This window comes from Dipodomys spectabilis, unplaced genomic scaffold, assembly GCF_019054845.1.
Source record: "Dipodomys spectabilis isolate Male_0828 unplaced genomic scaffold, ASM1905484v1 ptg000273l, whole genome shotgun sequence".
NCBI classification, from domain to species: domain Eukaryota; kingdom Metazoa; phylum Chordata; class Mammalia; order Rodentia; family Heteromyidae; genus Dipodomys; species Dipodomys spectabilis.
Genome location: NW_024870950.1, coordinates 4,684,640 through 4,704,680, shown reverse-complemented (window position 1 = coordinate 4,704,680; position 20,041 = coordinate 4,684,640). Strand labels below are relative to the sequence as shown.

At 44.4% G+C, this 20,041-nt stretch overlaps 1 protein-coding gene across 1 annotated transcript; it reads right to left on the bottom strand.

Annotated features, from left to right (window-relative positions):
• Nucleotides 1-1,545: 1,545 nt before the first annotated feature.
• On the bottom strand, nucleotides 1,546-17,721 carry LOC122126213 (ATP-dependent RNA helicase DDX19A). The gene is made up of 12 exons (XM_042700871.1): nucleotides 17,579-17,721; nucleotides 15,584-15,632; nucleotides 13,600-13,650; nucleotides 11,822-11,957; nucleotides 9,807-9,899; nucleotides 6,167-6,269; nucleotides 5,615-5,729; nucleotides 5,006-5,183; nucleotides 4,187-4,424; nucleotides 3,096-3,258; nucleotides 2,511-2,702; nucleotides 1,546-2,079 (listed from the first exon to the last, which is right to left on the bottom strand). Exons 1-12 carry the CDS (start codon nucleotides 17,633-17,635, stop codon nucleotides 2,018-2,020), a joined length of 1,437 nt encoding a protein of 478 aa, XP_042556805.1. The 5' UTR covers nucleotides 17,636-17,721; the 3' UTR covers nucleotides 1,546-2,017.
• Nucleotides 17,722-20,041: the final 2,320 nt, after the last annotated feature.

The window sequence follows — 20,041 nt, the reverse complement described above, 5'->3', positions numbered from 1 at the left end:
CTAATTCCTCTAGTACACAAAAGTTGCCAAAAATCACTAAGAACTGAGAGTCCAATAATAAAACAGTGAGAAAGGAATGGGCAGCTCTCAAAAAAAGAAAATACAATTATCAAACTGCAACACTGCCAAGGCTTTTCAGATAAACAAAAACAAAACGACAATGATATATTCTACTCTAATGTGCATACTTATAAAACTGGCAGTTCTAAAAATTGGTAATGGAGTTGGCAACAAGTAAGAGGAAATTTAGTGTCACCACAATGTTAAGGCCTTTTCAGCGCAGTTAACTGGCAATGCATTGACTTAAATGTCTTGCTCTTTGACGTAACAATCCTCCTTCCAGGAATACATCCTAAAAGGATTGTCACTGGTGCTCTAAGACATGTTTGCTGTTGCACTGTGGGTAAGAATGCATGTTAGAGCCATCACTGGGGCAGTGAAATGAGCAGAGGGGAACAAGGCATCTTCCGGAGGTGGAGTGAGCTGCATGTGTCCACATGTGATGACAGGCTGTTAAGTAAACCACGGGGCCAGAGAAAGTGTGAAAAAAACATAGCAAGCACGCTGTTTTTTGCAAATAGAAGGCCACATGGGCATATTCAGCCTGCGGGAAGCAATGCTGAATCCTGAGGGGACAGAGACTTTTTCATACACACATGCTTTTGATGAGTTTATATTAGGTCTAATTAGCAGAAAAATACATGTAACAAATCATGATTAGTAAAGCATTTCTCATAATTACTTAAAATGTCTTACAATGTATGATGCAAATAGCTATAATTTATGTGTCCTTACTCATACAGACAATGTATGAATTAAGTAACCCATAAAGTCCATTATTATGGATAACACAATTAGTTTTGTTTGGTCTTAACTTTTTCAAAATGTTACTTGGCTTCAGGTACGGTATGATACCCTGTGATTAGAATCAACTAACAGGGCCAGATGGTTCAGACAACCATTCAGTGTCTCCTGGCTGCTACAGTAGAGTACCAAGGCTCAGAGTAGCTACAAGAAAAAGGCAGGTGCTGAACCTCGAAGGATCTGGCAACCCTGTTAGACCAACCTTTCTCACACAACTGTTGATTCGTTGACTTCTGTGTTTCTTTCCCCAATCCAAAGAATACAAAAGTAGCCAAGTTGTTCCTCAGGGAGAAAAAGGGCTAGGTTCTGCCCCAGAGAACAGGTAAAAACGACCAGCTGGAATGTGTATGGATTCCAGAAGGAAGATGGCCTCAGCTCAGGGAAAACATCCATAGCAGTTCTACTGAGGAAGGGGGTGAGGAGGGGAGAGGAGAGCAAGGGAGGAGATGATGTCTGTGACGACGCTGCCCTAAACCCCTCACTCCATCTACAACAGGGAGCCACACACCTTTTTTTTCTTTTTTCTTTTTGGCGATGGGGCTTGAACTCAGGGCTTGGGCACTGTTCCTGAACATTATTGTTCAAGGCTAGCACTGTACTTCCTTAAGCCACAGCATCACTTCTAGTTTTCTGGTGGTTAACTGGATATAAGAGTATTGAAGACTTTCCTACCCAGGCTGCCTTTGAATCACAATCCTAAGATCTCAGCCTCCTGAGTAGCTAGTACTATAGGCGTAAGCCATTGGTGCCCAGCCACACACTATCTTGGTGGTCTCTCCCAACTACAACTACCTATGTAATTTCTGCAGGGCTGCAGTATGATCCTAAACCCCAGCTAGAGGGAAGGCAGAGGTCTTGGGGAAAGCAATCATAGAGCAAACAGATTACTATAAAAAGAGGGAAAATGTGACCTCAAAAAGACCTGTAGGATTTAGGAGGGCAGATTATTTACCAAAATGCAAGTTTCCTCTGATTTTCCCCTAGATTTGCACAAATTTTTGTCAAGTCCAAACGTAATTGTGAATGAGGTAGGTAGCTTCTCTACTCGTGCCTTTGTCTTTGAGGTGCCGTCAAGGCCGATGCCATGAAAGCACTAGTCTCCTGGGCTGGGCAGCGCCGAGTGTGAGCACCAGCGACTCACTGGTGGAGCTTCTCAGTTAGCTATTTTTTCAATCTCATCCAAATCATCCGTATCCAATCTTTCTATCTTCTTATCTGGGGAAAAAGATTTGAAGGGAAACCAACATGGAGTAACCAAGACAACACAGCACAAGTCATCTAGACACAGAATGGGGACATTACAAGGCACAGCCCAGAAAGGTGTTACACTTGGGGTCACAGAATTCCTTCGTCTAACCCTAAAGGAAGGCCTCCAGAGCAGCTGAGCAGGGGACATTGGGGCCCGGGTCACTGACACCAGGGGTGCTCCAGGCAGCAGCCTGACCACACATCAGCAGCCGTTCCACTCCCTGAGCCCCAAACTCCCAGGAGTGTTCCCTGAGAATGTACAGATGGGAGGAGGGAAGGGAAGAGAAGGTGACAGAGACAGAAGCCTCGCTGATGGGCATGGGGAAACCTCCCCTTTCCCCACTCCCATCCCAGCCCACTGAAAAGGGCACCAGGCACAGCACCCTCCAGGGACTCACTAAAATGCTCCTGGATTTTGTTCAGGATGTTCATGCTGTGCTTGCTGTCGACCATGTTCACGGCCAGGCCTCTTTTGCCAAAGCGGCCGGTGCGCCCAATCCGGTGCAGGTAAGTCTCATTGTCGGGGTTCCCATCCTTGTCCACAGGAAGATCGAAGTTGATGACAACAGACACTTGTTCAACATCAATCCCTGCATGTTAGGGGGGTGGGGAAGACAGAGACACAGGCCTCAGTCCACACAACCACTTCAAAAGGAGGAAGGAGCTGGGCCAGGCCACCTCTAGAGAAGGGGCATTCAGTCCCTGGACAGAATGAAGGGAGGACAGAACTTTACAGCAGTGTTACAAAGACCCCTGTGGAATGTGAAGCATGTGTGCTGCACACATGCACGTGGACACACAGCTAAATACCGGCACTGCCCAGGATGAGCACTGCTCCCAAGCACTCAGAGCCTGGACGCCCACTTGCGCCAGGGCGGCACTCCTGGAGTCTTTGTTGGTTTCTCTCAGTCTCTTCTAGAAAGGAATGTCGCACCAACCTCACCACCTCCCTGGGTCGGGCACACCAGGACATCACTGCTCACCCCGGGCACACACGTTGGTGGTCACCAGAACTTTCTCCTTGCCTTCGCGGAAGCGCTCAATCACGGCAGCCCTCTGCTCCACCATCATCTCACCACTCAGCAGAGCCACCTGGTGCCCTTCTTTGGAGAGCTCTGCTGCCAGCCAACTAGCAGTTTTGCGGGTCTGGATGGAAAAAACAATTAAGAAATGATGGTACCTTTATAAAGGACTGTATCTGACTTGGCAGATTCTACTGGAAATGTGGCCAACCTGATGTGTCTGATACATCAGCAGCACCTGGGTAATAATTTTACAAACATTTACTCAAGTGTGAAGATTAAAAGACTATCTAGGGCAGGAAAGGTGGCTCCGTGGTAGAGTGCTTGCCTTGCATGCATGAGGCCCTGGGTTTGATTCCTCACCACCACATAAGCCGGAAGTGGTGCTGTGACCAAGCGGTAGAGCTTTAGCCTTGAGCTGGAGAGCTGAGGGACAGCACCCAGGCCAGACTTCAGGCCCCAGGACGACAAAACCAACAAAAAAAGGCTATTTAATATAGACTATTTATTTTACTGTATCATATATATTTTCATATACTATTGTATCTATAAAATGAAACATGAAAGGGAAGGAAGGAACTACACACTGTGGCTAATGCCTGTTACCCCAGCTACTCAGGAGGCTGAGATCTACAGAACTGTAGTTTGAAACTGACCTGGACAGAAAAGTCTGATTCCATCTCCAATTCATGAACAAATTGCTGAACAAGCATGACTTAAGCGGTAGAGCACCAGCAATGAACAATCAGCCTGAGTGATTGAGGCCCTAAATTCAAGCTCCAGTACCAGCACACACGCACATGCACACACGTGCACAGGAAAAAGAACTGGTTCAAGCTGCATTATACACATGGATGGAATAGTTACAGTGGCACTCTCTCATGCTACAATGCATGCTAACTCTAATTAGATTAAAATAAAGACACAGTCTACTCCATCCTCACAAAACCCTTCCTTTCTTGTCCACACATGAATCCGGTCAGGTGCAGCTGGACAAGGGAGAGGCTGAGGAGGGGGTGGGGCAGCCCCTGCAGGCCTGCAGCTCTACTCACGTGGCAGAAGATCATGGCTTGAGCGATGGTGATGGCCCCATACAGGTTGCACAAGGCCTGGAACTTCTCATCTCTGTTATTGCACAGGACGTAATACTGCTTGATGGTGTCCAACGTCTCCTCCTCGCGCTTCAGTTTGATAACATTGGGGTCTGGGACCACTTTCTGGGCAAACTGCCACACTGAGTCTTCAAAGGTGGCAGAGAAAAGCAGCATCTGGCAGTTCTTGGGCAGCATCCTGCAAGGTGACATTCAGGCATCTTTTTTGGTCAGTGATGGGCCTTGAACTCAGGGCCTAGGAGCTGTCCTTGAGCTCTTTTCTCAAGGCTAGTGCTCTATCACTTTGAACCACAGTGCCACTTCCAGCTCTTGGGTGGTTAATTGCAGAAGAGTCCCATGGACGTTCCTGCCCAGGCTGCCTTTGAAGCGTGATCCTCACATCTCAGTCCCCTGAGCAGCTAGGATTACAGGTGTGAGCCACCAGCACCCAGGTCCTCCAGGCACTTTGGATGACCCAGGACTTCACCAGAAGGAACAGAAACCCAGCCTCCCATCAAAGGCCTGCACAGACTACAGCCCTCACAGGCATGAAGGGCTGGAGGCAGACCCATCTTAGCAAGGGGGAGGAAGAACACAGCCAGGGTTGGCACTGGGCTGGGTTAGGGCTTGGGTCTCCCTTCTCAACCCAGGCTGGGAGTGTTATAAATGCTGATGAGGAAATGGCCCACTGAACACATGCTGCAGTAAGTACCAGAATCTAGAACCCAACACAAGTTGGAGGAGGAGTTTCAAGTTCCTCCTGGCCCCAGTTCTTCCTACCTCTGGATGCGGATGCTTTGGTCCTGGTGGCCCTGAGTAGCTATCATCACGTCTGCCTCGTCCAGAACAAACACCTTGATCTTCTTGGGGTCAATGAACTTGAGCTTGGAGCACCAGTCCAGGACAGTCCCCGGAGTGCCAATGACAATCTGCTCACTGATCTTCTGACCTCTTTCCACTGTAGAGACGAGATGTTTTCTGTGGGTATTTCAAAGGCAAAGCCAGCTCTGGGAAGCTCTGCCTATCCTCTCAGGACTGGTAGAACAAGTTAATAAGAACCCACAAGGACTACCTGCCAACTAACTTCTGTAAATTTGTTAAGTTTATGTATAAAACCAAGAGTATTTAAGCAACTGGTGTTACAGTGAAGTGGGGATAACTTGCCTATCAAGTGAAAGGTTTTGAGTTTGATCCCCAAGATGAAGGCGATGTGTGCAGAGAGAAAAGACCAAGTGGCACTGTTAGCACATTAGCAAGTATTGAAACAGATGTGCTAAAAGCAGTGCAGCTGGGCCTAAAAAGTTCAATATGATCATTACATCTTCAAACCCTAATACCCAAGGCACATTGCCCCTTGCACAAGCTTAGATTCCATCTCTTTTAACTCACATTTATTGCCACGGACAGCATAGGCAAGCTTTAGTTCTGGATGAAATTTTCCCATTTGCTCAATCACTTTTCCTGTTTGAAGTGCCAGCTCATATGTTGGGGAGAGACACAGACACTGACAGAGAAATCACAAAAGATGAGGGGTTAGAGGCATGGCTCAAGTGGTAGAGAGCCAGCCAATGGGCAAGCACTAGAGACCAAGCTGGAACTCTAGTCTCAGAAACAAACAAACAAATCACAATAAACTAGAAATCATAAAGGAAGAGAAATGTGACCAAATATGTTGATGTTACTATCACTTGAAGTCTACAGAGAACCACATGTTTCTGGGCCAGGTTAAATCCTGTCTTGGTGGGAAGCATGGACTTGGTGGGAATCCCGGCTTGGTGGAGGGTCTTTGGAAGCCACTGTTGAAGGCTGCTGTTTCCAAATAAATTTTACCTGGTCAGGGCCTACTTTGCCTGAGCCATGGTCAGATCTCTCACTAGTCCCCGACCAGGTGGTGCAGGCTTCCTAGGGCAAGCAGGCCAAGACAGACTTCTAAACTCTTACCTGAGGGTATCTGTCTGCTGGTTCCACTCTACTGAGCATGGCCAGGACAAAGGCAGCTGTTTTTCCGGTGCCAGACTGAGACTGGGCAATTAGATTCTGTGGGCTAGAACAATGAAGAATGGAACTATGTTAATATTAATTTAACATAATAAAGTATCAAAGTATTTTTTCCTGAATGGAAAGAATATTTCTCCCTTTATGTGTGTCTACATTATCTAGGTTTTCTCTAGTAAGCACAAATTTTACATATTTCTTTTTAAAAAGAAATTGTGGTGCTAGGGCTCACTCTGGACTTTACACTTGCTGGGCAAGTGTTCTGCCACTGAGCTAGTTCCCTAACTACACATTTTGTATGCTAGTTAAAAACAGCATAAATCTTAAGGGAAATAATGATTTTTTTTTAGATGGATTCACATCAAAAACCTTCATATCAGACTCTAGGACAGCTAGCGTGCTCTAATTTTGCACTCCAAGGATCTCAAGGAAATAAAGAGTGCAGAGTAAGAGCTTGATCAGGCAGTCTCAGATGACCTTTCCTACCAATCCATAACATATCTCGATGATTCTGCTCCTTTTGCATGTTCCCCTTTCCCATCTTTATGGACAATTTAATAAACCAACTCAGATAGAGGGTTTTTTCTTTTTTTTGGTCAGTCGTGAGGCTTGAACTCCAGACCTGAATGCTGTTCCTGAGCATTTGAGTCAATGTGAGCACTCTACTACTTAAGCCATAGCTCCATTTCTGATTTTCTGATGGTTAATTGGAGGTAAGAGTCTCATGGACTTGCCTGTCCAGGCTGGCTTTGAATCACAATCCTCAAATCTAGCCTCTTGAGTAGCTAGGATTACAGGCGTGAACCACTGGCGCCCAGCTCATATGGAGGTTTTTGAGGGAACTTTCACATTTTATTTCATGTGGCTCAGAATCATGAGAATAGGTGGCTCTCTTGGTCATTAAAAGAAAGAGTTGGAAGTATGGCTCAAGTAGTAGAAGGTCAGCAGAGTAAGCAAGTCAAGCAAATGGGAGAGTTCAAAGCCCGATACTGCTTTAAAAAAAAAACAAAATAAAAAATGCCAGGCAGCCAGGCATTGGTGGCTCAACAACTGTAATCCTAGCTACTTAGGAGGCTGAGATCTAAGGAGCATGGTTCAAAGCTAGCCCAGATTCTTATCTCCAATAAACTACCAGAAAACCACAAGTGGTGCTATGGCTCAAGAAGTAGAACACTCGCCTTGAGCTAAAGAGCTGAACAACAGTGCCCAGGCCCAGAATTCAAGTCCCACGACTGACCAAAAAAAAAAAAAAAAAATAAGTCAGGCATTGGTGGCTCATGCCTGTAATCTTAGCTACCCAGGAGGTTGAGAATCTGAGGATTGCAGTTTAAAGCCAGCACAAGCAGGAAAGTCAATGAGACGCTCATCTTCAACTAACCACTAAAAAATCCAGAAGTAGAGCTATGGCTCAAATGGTAGAGTGCTAGCCTTGAGAAAAAAACAAAAACAAAAACAAAAACTCAAGGACACTGCCAGACTCTAACTTCAAGCCCCACAACTGGCACAAAAAAATAAAAAATAAAAAAGAGTTGAGCACATTGGTATCTATCTACCTGCTAGCCCAGATATGTGGGAAGTGTTAAATAGGAGGATTTAACAGTGGTCCAGACTTAAGTGGACTAAGAACAAGACCTTATTAGAATCTAACTTCTAGGGATGCTGCTCAAGTGGTACCTGCCTGACAAGTACAAGGCCTTGAGTTCAAATTCCAGTACTGCCAAAGTATGACACCAATTCTCTAAGATTTAAAATATGTAAGCTACCCTTCAGAATCTTAAGAACACATATACAGTGTAAAGACACCTGCGGGGATGACACCCATCTCAAGGTAGAGAAAGCTTCACAGGGGATCAGAGGGAGTAAAGGAAGGACGCGTAGGGTTCTCACTCTCAACTGGATTCGTGCTTTATTTTTAGGCAGGATAAACCTACAAAGATGCTCTTAGTGTTATTCTTTATACCTTTATTTTCTGTCAGTCGTGGGGCTTGAACTCTGGGCTTGGGTGCTGTCCCTGTGCTCTTCAGATCAAGAAGAGCACTCTACCGCCTGAGCCACAGTGCCATTTTGTTGGGAGCCAACAGTAAAGTTTAAAGGTCATCTTGACCCCGGTGCTCACTTAAAGGCACGTACAAGGAACTGGCTTACTTAAAAAACACCAGGTGCCCGGGATTGCTTTACTATATCTACAGAGTTTTACTTTTTACCAGTTGTCTTGTTTTTACTGCACTCTGTTTTTACTGAAATTTTCCTTGTTCTTCTGGACTATTGTAATCTTATGTTACCTCTTGACTTCTAATAGTATACATTAGGGAAAGTTAAAAATAAACGGGGCTGCAGTCTTGAGCTGCAGACCTCCCGACCCCATCCTTTGTCTTATGTCTTTATTTTTCCACATCCTCGCCCCCTAATTCAGGATTCCCTTTTGTTGCCGGCAGGCTCCAGCACCATTTCTGGTTTTCTATAGGTTTATTGGAGATAAAGAGTCTCACGAACTTCCCTGCCCAGGCTGGCTTTGAACCAAGATCCTGAGATCTCAGCCTCCTGAGTAGCTAGGATTACAGGCACGAATCACCGATGCCCGTCTATTTATACTTTTTTGGTAGAACTTAAAACTTTCAAAATCTGGCTGGGAATGTGGCTTAGTGATAAGAGTGCCTGCCTAGCATGCATAAAGCTCTGGGTTTGATTCTTCAGTACCACATAAGCAGAAAAAGCCAGAAATGGTGCTGCAGCTCAAGTGGTAGATTGCTAGCCTTGAGCAAAAAGCAACTCAGGGACAGTGCCAGGCCCTGAGTTCAAGCTCCAGGACTGGCACAAAAAAATAAATAAATAAAATAAAAATTACAATTAAAATTAAAACTAAAGGGGCAGGGAAGGTGGCTCAGTGGTAGAGTGCTTGCCTTGCATGCCTGAGGCCCTGGGTTCGATTCCCCAGTACCACATAAGCAAAAAGAAAAAAGCTGGAAGTGGCGCTGTGGCTCAAGTGGGTAGAGCGCTAGCCTTGAGCTGAAGAGCTGAGGGACAGCGCCCAGGCCCAGAGTTCAGGCCCCATGACCAACCCCCTCCCAAAAAAATAAAATTAAAAAGTCAAACTTTAAAAACTGCATGAAATATTAATTTATCAGTTAATATTAACTGTTAAGTGAGGAAGATGGGAGCCATGTCCAAATTCAGGTGACCCTCTCTACACTTGTCTAAGCTATTTTCTTGAAGAAACGTATTTCCCCCAAATGGCTCATTTTCTTTCTTTTTTTTTTTTGGTCGGTCATGGGGCTTGAACTCTGGGCCTGGATGCTGACTCTGTGCTCTTCAGCTCAAGGCAAGTGCTCTACCACTTGAACCACAGCGTCATTTCTGGTTTTCTAGTGGTTTATTGGAGATAAGAGTCTCACAGACTTTCCTGCCCAGGCTGGCTCTGAACCGTGATTCTTAGATCTCAGCCTCCTGAGTAGCTAAGATTACAGGTGTGAGCCACTGGCGCCCAGCTACGGCTCATTTTCATACTCAGAAAACAGTAATAACTATTAGTGGAAGATTTTTAGTTAAGCCAGCTTAGGAAGAGGTACACACTTAGATCAGTACTTACGGTTCAGCAAGCATCATGGGTAGTGCATTCTCTTGTATCTTAGATGGTCGATTGAAGCCCATGGCATAAACGCCTTGGAGAAGCTGTGGCTTCCTAGGAGGAAGGTATAGACTAGGTGAGTTTCTCAAGTTGTGGTTGTTTAAGGGGCCTATAATCTTATCTTTCTCTGTATCTTGCAAGAAATGATGGTTTCTACCTCAATCAAACTATCACCAGGTACCAGTGGCTCAAACTTATAATCTTAGCTACTTGGAGACTGGAGATCTGAAGATCATGGTTCAAAGCCAGCCCAGGTAAGAAAAGTCTATGAGCTTCTTATCTCCAATAAACTTCAAAAAATAAAATAAAAAATTCAAAAGTGGTAGAGTACTAGTCTTGAGCAAAAAAAGCTCAGGACAGTCCCCTGCCCTCCAAGTTCAAGCTCAGGACCAGCTCAAAAAAACAAACAAAAACAGCTATTTATCAATGCCTTAAAAAAGACTAAGGGTGGTACTAAGAAGGGGAAGAGGTAACAAAGTGGGGTAAAAGAGGATGAATTTGGTGAAAGTAGTGTGCTTGCATGTATGAAAATAGAATAAACCTGTTGAACTATTTTAAGTGACAAGTAGAATAAGGGATAGTAATGAAAGGGTATGGTTGATACATTGTACACATGGGAAATGTCACAGTGAAACCTCTCTCGTACACTAACATAAGCTAATAAAAAAATGACATCTAAACTCAAGCCAAACTATCATCTTTCCCTCTTAAATCTTAATCTGCAACTAGATTATATGATTCATAGAATACAGAATACTTTCCTTTCCTAAAGAACTTTGTTCTTTTGGGACTGGGAAGGTGGCTTAGTGGTAGAGTGCTTGACTAGCAAGTATGAAGCCCTAGGTTTGATTCCTCAGTACCACACACACAGAAAAAGCCAAAAGTGGCACTGTGGCTCAAGGGAGAGTGCTAGCCTTGAGCAAAAGAAACTCAGGGGGGCTGGGAAGGTGGCTCAGGGGTAGAGTGCTTGCCTTGCACGCATGAGGCCCTTGGATTGATTCCTCAGCACCACATAAGCTGAAAAAGCCAGAAGTGGCGCTGTGGCTCAAGTGGTAGAGCACTAGCCTTGAGCTGAAGAGTTCAGGGACAGCGCCCAGAGCTCAGGCCCCACAACCAACAAAAAAAAAAAAAAAAAGCTCAGGGACAGTGCCCACGCTCTGAGTTCAAGCCCCTTGACTGGCAAAAAAGAAAAAAGAAGGGCTGGGAAGGAGGCTCAGTGGTAGAGCACTTGCTTTGCATGCTCGAGGCCCTGGGTTCGATTCCTCAGCACCACATAAGAAAAAAGCCGGAAGTGGCGCTGTGGCTCAAGTGGTAGAGTGCTAGCCTTGAGCTGAAGGACAGCGCCCAGGCCCAGAGTTCAGGCCCTAGGACCGGACCCAAAAAAAAAAAAAAAAAAAAAGAAGAGAGAAAAAGAAATTAGTTCTTTCAGCAGATCCACAAATCTGGTTGGCCTTGAGTAACAAGTTTTTCCTGGATACAGAAATAGTACTTATTAATTTATAGCACAAAATAAATAACAAAAGAAATATCTAGATAGGTGCTAGTGGCTAATGTCTATATTTCTAGCAACCCAGAAGGCCTGAGATCTGAGGATTGCATTCCAAAATCAGTCCTGGCAGGAAAGTCTGTGAGGCTTTTATCTCCAACTAACCACTCAAAAAAGCCAGAAGTAGTAGAGAACCAGCCTTGAGCTAAAGCTCAGGGGCAGCATACAGGCCTTGAATTCAAGCCATAGGACCAGAACTAAAATAAATACACCTCTACCAACCAGAGAACAGGATAGCCAAAAAAGTGGGAGCTGATCACTGAGAACTTGTGCATACTTTTTCACTTTTGAATCATGTGGTTTATTATCTACTCAAAGAAGTAAACAAAATTTTAAAACAAAAGTAAAATTCCTATAATACTTCTTAGATGCTGTTTTATAGGAGAGGGACAATGGGAAGAAAGAGCCTTTCAAAGCAATGAATACTCACAGGCGAAGCTCTTCAAAAGACTTCACTGAGTAGAGTGGGGAGTTGGGATCCCGTTGCAGGACTTCCACTTGGTTTGTGTTATCCACAAGGTTGCTTCTGATCAGCTTATTGAGTAAAGACTGTGCAGCTCTGTCCTCTGTCAGGGAGAAAACAGTAGACTTCTTTCATACTCACTGGGCAATCCCGCCTCTTATGAAAGTGCTTCTTCTTCATCTCTGCACCAGCACCTGGGCAGTCAAGCATAGCTGGAGGGAACACTAATAGATCTCTCTTTAACTCACATGGGCTGAGCTGCTCAGTAAGACTTCCTGTTTTATAATCCACTCATTCATTCTGTTTCCCAAACCTCCATTTATACTTTTTCTTCATTTCAAGTTTTTTTCTTTTTAATAGTATTTTATTTTTGCCAGTATCAGAGTTTCAACTTAGGGCCTCTTACTTGCTCTGCTTGGCTGGCACTCTACTCTTTGAGACATGTCTAGAGCCTGGCTTTTCGTTGGTTATGTTGGAGATGGAGTCCCACAGACTTTTCAGCCAATCTCACCAGCATGTGAAGTGGTATATATATATACTTTTACCTTTGTAAACCTTCCTCCTTTATCCTACATTCCCATCCGGCTACTATCCTATTTCACTATTCCCCTTTCTGAAACATTGCTAAAAGAGCTGGCTAATCTCATCTCACTTCCTCACCTTCCTTTCTCTGTTCAATGTTTTTTGTTTTTTTTTGTGTTTTAACCTTCCCACTTCAATAGCCCTCACCAATAGCCCTAATCAAGCTCACCAATAAGTTATGTCCATATCATCAACTCAATCTATTTTGATTACTTTTTTCTTCTTTATGCCAGTCTTAAGGTTTGAACTGAGGGCCTGGGCACTGTCTCTGAGCTTTCCTGCTCAAGGCTAGCACATTACCATTTGAGCCACAGCTTTACTTTTGCCTTTGTGGTACTTAACTGGAGATAAGAGTCTCATGTAGGGCTCAGAAGGTGGCTCAGTGGTAGACTGCTTGCCTTGCATGCATGAGGCCCTGGGTTCGATTTCTCAGCACCACATAAGCAGAAAAGTCTGGAAGTGGCACACTGGCTCAAGTGGTAATATGTTAGCCTCAGGCTGAAGAGCGTAGGGACAGCACCCAGGCCCAGAGTTCAGGCTCCACGACCAACCAAAAAGGGGAAAAAAAAAAAAAAGAGCCTCATGTACTATACTGCCTTAACTAACTTCACTTTTTTTTTTTTTCCTGGTCCTGAAGCATGAATTCAGGGGCCTTAGTGCTGTCCCTAAGCTCCTTCTGCTCAAGACAAGAGCTCTACCACTTGAGCCAAAGAACCACTTCCAGCCTATTCTGGGTAGTTTATTATTATTATTATTTTTTTTTTTTTTGTCGGTCGTTGGGCTTGAACTCTGGGCCTGGCGTTGTCCCTCAGCTCTTCAACTCAAGGCGAGCGCTCTACCACTTGAGCTACAGCGCCACTTCACATGGGTAGTTTATTATTGAAGACAAAGAGTTTTAGAACTTTTGACTCCCCAGCCTCAGATCTCAGCCTCCTGAGTAGCTAGGATTACATGTGTGAGCCTCCTACGCAGGGCTACACCCTACTTTTGACACTTCCTCTAGTGTCCGGAAGACTACACACTCAATTCTTATTCTACTTCACTGCTCCTTCTCAACCTGCTTTGCTGAGTTCCCCTCAACTTCCCGATCTCGTGCCTCTGGAGCTAGGAAGATAAATCCTGGGTAACACTGTCTCTTGCCATAGGGTTTCAAAGAGTACTACCTTTCTCCTCTTCATCTGTCTTCTCTGCAGGAGTGCTGGTTTTGATAACACCTACACAAGAAAGTAGTTGTCATCAGAAAGGTAAATACTTTCAGAAAGGCAACTATTAAAACAACTTAAAAGATGGGACAATGTAAACACTAGAACTTTTTCAAGTGACCCAAATGTAAATATTTGGCATTTCTTTCATGGATTTTATTTCTAGAAAGTATTTAAGTAAAAAAATTTTAGCCATGACCTACCAAATCTGTTTTTGGAGAATTTATTGTACGCATGGTACATATGTGAAAACATTTAAATTTATTTTTTATTTTTGTCCATTGTGAGGCTTGAACTCAGGGCCTGAGCACTGTCCCTGACCATTTTTGCTCAAGGCTAGAGCTCTACCACTTTGAGTCACAGTCCTACTTCTGGTTTTCTAGTACTTATTTGAAGAGTCTCACAAACTTTCCTACCCAGGGTGGCTTTGAACCTGGATCCTCAAATCTCAGTCTCCTGAGTAGTTAGGATTATAGGGGTGAGCCAAGAAGCACTGTATATAATTGCAAAAGAATCTATTAATAGCTGAGTGATCAAATTACACCATATCAACATAGTACAATGCTATGCAGTTACAACAAAAATGAAGGAATGGTACATACTAATATGAAAAGTTTGAGAAAGATTATGGTTAAGTGAGAAAAGCAAGTACACTATGTCATACTATTCATGCCACTCTTCGGTAGGAAGAAGAGAGAATGTGGGAGAGAGGTAGAAATAACGAGATTCTATATTTGTATATGCTTTGCATAAAGAAACACTTAAAGAATATTAAAAATTAAAAGTGTGTTACTGATATAATGGGGTAGTGTTGAGTTGAACTGTGTCCCTCCTAAAATTTGTATGTGTAGACCTTCATCTCCAATACATCAGAATGTGACCTTATCTGAAACATTAGCATGTGCTCTATTCCAACAAGACTGAATCCTTATAAAAAGGGGAAGTTAGTGCTGGAGATATAGTTCAGTGGCAAAGAACTTATCTAACATGTTTGAGGCTCTGAGTCCAACCCACTCCTCCCCACTCTCCAAAAAAAGGGGAAGGGGGAAGGTGAGGAGATATTTGTGAAAATGCCATGTGAGACATTTTCTGAAGGCCAATATCAGAGATTGGGTTAACAGGATACAATTCAAGAACACCAAAGACTGCCAATAAACCACTGGGAAGTCAGGGGAGACACTAAGGAGAGTCTTCCTCAAGGCCCTCAGAAGCCAATACCTCTATCTTGGTCATTTGGCCTCCCAAAAGTCCAAGCAGCCATGGTTCATACCACCCAGTTTTGTGGCAGTTTGTTGGTGGTAGATACAACATATGAACATAAATGGGCATGGTATAGGGTAATCATTAGAGCAGCATGGGAAAGATGTTTTCCTTTTTTTTTTTTTTTGGGTCCGGCCTAAACTCTGGGTCTGGGTGCTGTCCCTCAGCTCTTCAGCTCAAGGCTAGTGCTCTACCACTTGAGCCACAGTGCCACTTCTGGCTTTTTTCTTTTTGCTTATGTGGTGCTGAGGAATCGAACCCAGGGCCTCATGCATGCAAGGCAAGTGCTCTACCACTAAGCCACCTTCCCAGCCCTTACTCATTTTTGAGCCCAGTTTTTTTTTTAAGCTAATAAATATCAAGTAAACAGAAGTGGAACAATCTAATGATAATCCTTAAAGCCCCTCTTCAAGAATGAACCTCTACGGGAAGGAATGTGGTTGGGAGGGATAGAGTGAATGAGGAAAGAGGTGATATTGTTCAAGGTGATTGTATCCATAAACTGCTTTGTTTAATGGCAACTCCTTTGTACACCAACAAAATAATAATAAAAGAATGAATCCTAATTTAGGGATCTGCTGCTTGCCACGTTATACTAGAGGAAAGCTCCTTGGCTCCCTGCAGCTGTGAGAACAAATTGAAAGCAAACTAGTCCCAGCCTGCAGTTACTAGTTTAATGACTCACCATTAGTGTCTGCTTTGACTTTCTCTTCCTTGATCTGCAAATTGTTCATCTGAATAGGAATAAAAATAAAGTTTTATCTGAGTCGTGGCTCAAACCCATAATCATCAATACTCAAGAAGCTAAGATCTGGGAATTACGGTTTGAAGCCAGCCTGGGCAAGAAATTCTTATCTCCAATTAACCACCAAAAAAGCCAAAATATAGCATGGCTTACATGGTAGGGTGCTACCCTTGAACAAAAAAGCTAAGCGACAGCACTCAAACCCCCTGCTAAAGCCCTAGGACTGGCACCAAAAGAGGGGGGGAGGAGAAACTTTTACCACTCTACCACTTGAGTCACACCTGCACTTCTAGCTTTTTGCTGGTTAACTGGAAATAAGAGTCTCATGGACTTTTTTGCCTGGGTGCTGAACCAGGACCCTTAGATCTCAGCCTACTGAGTAGCTAGTATGACAGGTGTGAGCCACCAGCACCCAGCAACAAGTCCAGCATTTTGGTACCTTCTCTCCACTTTTAACCTCCAGCTCTGCCTTTAAAAATGACTTGTTCTCTTAATATCCAGCTCACAAAAAAAAAAAAAGTACCTGATTTGCTGTTCATAAATGTGTTGCTACTAATTGCTCATTTATCATATTATCCTACCACTTCCTTTGGGATGCCTTCCTAACAAAACTGCAAAGTGTTGCTACCTACACTTTACTAGGCTTACTCCATTTCAAATAGCTATTGAAAAACTAGCAATAACCATGACTGGAGAAGAAATGTAACTTTTTTTTTTTTTTTGGATACAAGGTCTCCACAAGAAGCCAGGTTGGCCTACAACTTGGAATTCTCCTGCCTTAGCTCCCTAGTACTGACATTACTGAATATGCCAAGAAATGTAATTTCAGCACTGAAAAGTTATATATGATTTGCAACTTTAAAACAGACTATGATCACCAAACAAACCTAAACTGCAGGTCTTTTAAAAGCCACAGTTGGTTGGATGCAGGTGGCTCATGCCTGTAATCTCAGCTACTCAGGAGTCTGATTCCTGGAGGATGGCAGTTCAAGGTGAGCCTCAAAGAAGTTTGAAAGACTCGTATTGCCAATTAACCAGCAAAATGCCAGAATTAGAAGTGTGGCTGAAGTGCAAGCCATCAAGTTAGAGCCAAAGACTCAGAAACCCAGGACAAGTTTAATCCTGGGTACCGGCACACACTAAAAAGCCAATTTATGCTGCAATTACCTTTTGGTTGAATAGTCTTTCAACCGATATATGACATTAATATCACTTGATACATCAATGAAACAACTTGTAAGTACCTCCCTCTTAACATCTGCAGATGATTGAAACGTTAAAACGGAATCTTTATTCTGCAGAGCTACAAATTTCCAACCTCCTTAAACGTAGATTTAAGAACTGTTAGAAAGCCGGGTGCTAGTGGCTCACGCCTGTAATCCTCGCTATTCAGAATGAGATCAGAGGATCGTGATTCAAAGCTAGGCGGGGCGGGAAAGTCTGTGAGAATCGAATCTCCAACTAAACACCAGAAAACCGGGAGTGGCGCTGTGGCTAGAAGAGGTAGAGCTCTATAGCCTTGAGAGGAGCTAAGGCCCCGAGTTCAAGGCCCACGACCGAAATAAACAACAAAAATTAAAAAAAACAAACCTGTTAGATACAAAGCAGCACCATAACACTCAAAAGAAATGTCACCCATTAATGAAAAGAATCTAAACTTATCTTCCTTACAACCGTCACGGAGTAACAGGTGCAATAGAGGAAACAAAGCCTACACAGCGCGGACAGATTTGCCGCAGGACGGTCTTTGGCCCAGATGAAGATACAAAGCTTGGTCTTGTCTCTTTCGCCGAAGGAGCAGGTTCTGACCCAGTGAGGGCCCGCGGCACCCCACGAGGGCCTCCCGGGCGCCGGCCTGGGCAACTCGCGGGCTCCCCAAGCTCCCACCGTGTCCGCCCGCTCCCTGAGACAGCTTCCCCTCCAGAAGCCACTGACCGACTTGACAGCCGCCTCTTGCTCGTCCACCGCTAGGGCCCACGAGTCGGTGGCCATGGTCCTGGAACAGGGAGGGGAACTTGCGGACAAGAGCACCACACACAGCACGCACACCAGGCTCCAGCGCAGGCCGCCCCCGGCGCGAGGCGCGCACTCACGCGGACCGGAAGCGGCGGGTGCTGGAGTGACGTCAGTTCCGGACCGGCGCGTGGCGTCATCACTCGGGGCCTGGTCTGGGCTCTGGGCTCCTTTGTTGAGACAGCGGAGCAGACTTTTTGTTTTGCTCTGACTCTCCCGGATGCAGCTTCACCGTGAGTTAAAATCCTTCAATCTACAAAGAGAAATCTTTAGCCTTCATTTCATTGCCTTACTGAAATTCCCCAAGTTTTAAAGTTTCCACGTCTAAGCTCCCCGGTTGTTAAGGCCTAATAAAGTCTCACAAAGATACTGCATTGGAACCACGTGTGGTGATGCACGCTGGTAATCCCAGCATTCCGAAGGCTGAGGAAGAAGGATGTGGGTTTGAGTCCAACCTAGGCTACGTGGTGGGACTGTTTCAAGAAAGGGAAGAGAGCCCTGGGAATGAGGCTTCGTGGTAGAGCGCTTGCTGAGCATGCATGAAGCCCTGGGTTTGATTCCTCAGCACCACATACACAGAAAGAGTCGGAAGTGACGCTGTGGCCCAAGTGGTAGAGTGCTAGCTTTGAGCAAAAGAAACGCAGGGACAGTGCCCAGGACCTGAGTTCAGTCCCCAGGACTGGCAAAAAAAAAAAAAAAAAAAAAAAGGAAGAGAAAATATAGCCCTATTTTTGGGTTACAGGGTAACCTTAGAAAAGCCTGCATCTATAACCTTCCTATGAAATAGGGATGAAGGTTCTGAGTGGCTGATATAACAGACAAGTTTTATCTAACATATGTCAAGGTTTATCTAGCATTTGACATACATAGCACAGGCTCTGTGTGTATTGGGGGTGAGGGAGTGCGCGCTGGGGCTTGAGCCACAATTCCATTTCTGTTTTTTTTTTTTTTTGCCAGTCTGGTGCTTGAACTTAGGGTGTGGACACTGTCCCTGAGTTTCTTTTGCTCAAGACTAGCACATTACCTTAGCACTTACAGCTTTTTCTGTGTATATAGTACTGAGGAATCCAGCCCAGGGCTTCAAACACTACCACTAAGCCACATTCCCAGCCCCATTTCTGGCTTTTTGCTGGTTGAGGTTTCATAGACTTTTCTCCAAGTTTGCCTTAAAGTGGGATCCTCTGATCTCAGCTGAGTAACTAGCATTACAGGTGTAAACTACCAGTTCCCAGACGGCCTTCATGTATGTGTTAGCTTGAACTTAGGGCCAGAATGCTGTCCCTTCACTTTTTCACTTAAGACTAGTAAGTACTCTACCACGGGAACCACATGTCCACTACTAGCTTTCTTCTCCCCCGTTGGTGGTTTATTGGAGATAAGTCTCAGGGACTTTCCTGCAAGGGCTTGCTTCAAACTTCAACCCTCAAATCTCAGCCTCTTTATTATTTATTTATTTATTTATTTGGTCTGGTGGTGGGGCCTGAACTCTGGGCCTGGGCGCTATCCCTCAGCTCTTCAGCTTAAGGCTAGCGCTCTACCACTTGAGCCACAGCGCCACTTCCAGCTTTTTTCTTTTTGCTTATGTGGTGCTGAGGAATCAAACCCAGGGCCTCAGGCATGCAAGGCAAGTGCTCTACCACTGAGCCACCTTCCCAGCCCCTCAGCCTCTTTAGTAGCTATGACAATGGTTGTGAGCCACCAAGGCCTGGCTGTCTTTGAATTCTTGATCCTCCTGCCTCAGCTTGAGTACTAAGATTACAGGTATGTATCACCAGCCTGACGTTCCTTCCAGAATCCTTTCCCCCATCCATTACTTCCATCTCTCACTTCATTATGATAAAGCAGCCTCCTGTCCTTGTGAATACTAAAGCCAGGGAAGTTTCTAAGCCAAAAAGCATCTGCCACCATCATTAGTCCTCTAACCAAACTACATAAACTACATACTCAAAGCTATTCTGAGGTCCCATCTCAGAACAATGAAAGCAAAATGAGAGCCTCTTAGCGTCAGTCATTTGCCTTGTCCTCATCTCCAGTCATTATTGGAAGATGATACAATATGAATCAGGCAATACTGAATGTTTATTCTCAAGTAGAAAAGCTAAATCATGTAAAACTACAAGGTTCCCCAGGAATCTGGCATCTATATCCACAACCAAGAAAAACCTGGAGAGTCCCTGAATCTACAATATTACGGATGGCGTTGGTTAAAGGTTCTATGTAGGAGATTCAATTCCAGTGACACTCATTTGTTCTTTCTACAGAATCTTTGTGGGCTTTTATCCCGAGTGTTAATTTTTAAGAGCTAATTTTTAAAGTATCAAGTCTACCATTCTTCCTTATTCCTGTGGTACATTTTATTTATTCTATGTTCTTAACAGTGACATC

Excerpts from the sequence above, each read along its gene's own strand:
- LOC122126213 (XM_042700871.1), bottom strand. The coding sequence starts at position 17,635 with ATGGCCACCGACTCGTGGGCCCTAGCGGTGGACGAGCAAGAGGCGGCT. Across the intron at positions 5,184-5,614 it reads TGCTGTCCGTGGCAATAAAT|TGGAAAGAGGTCAGAAGATC; the intron begins GTGAGTTAAAAG and ends TCGTCTCTACAG. Across the intron at positions 4,425-5,005 it reads CAAAGCATCCGCATCCAGAG|GATGCTGCCCAAGAACTGCC; the intron begins GTAGGAAGAACT and ends GTCACCTTGCAG.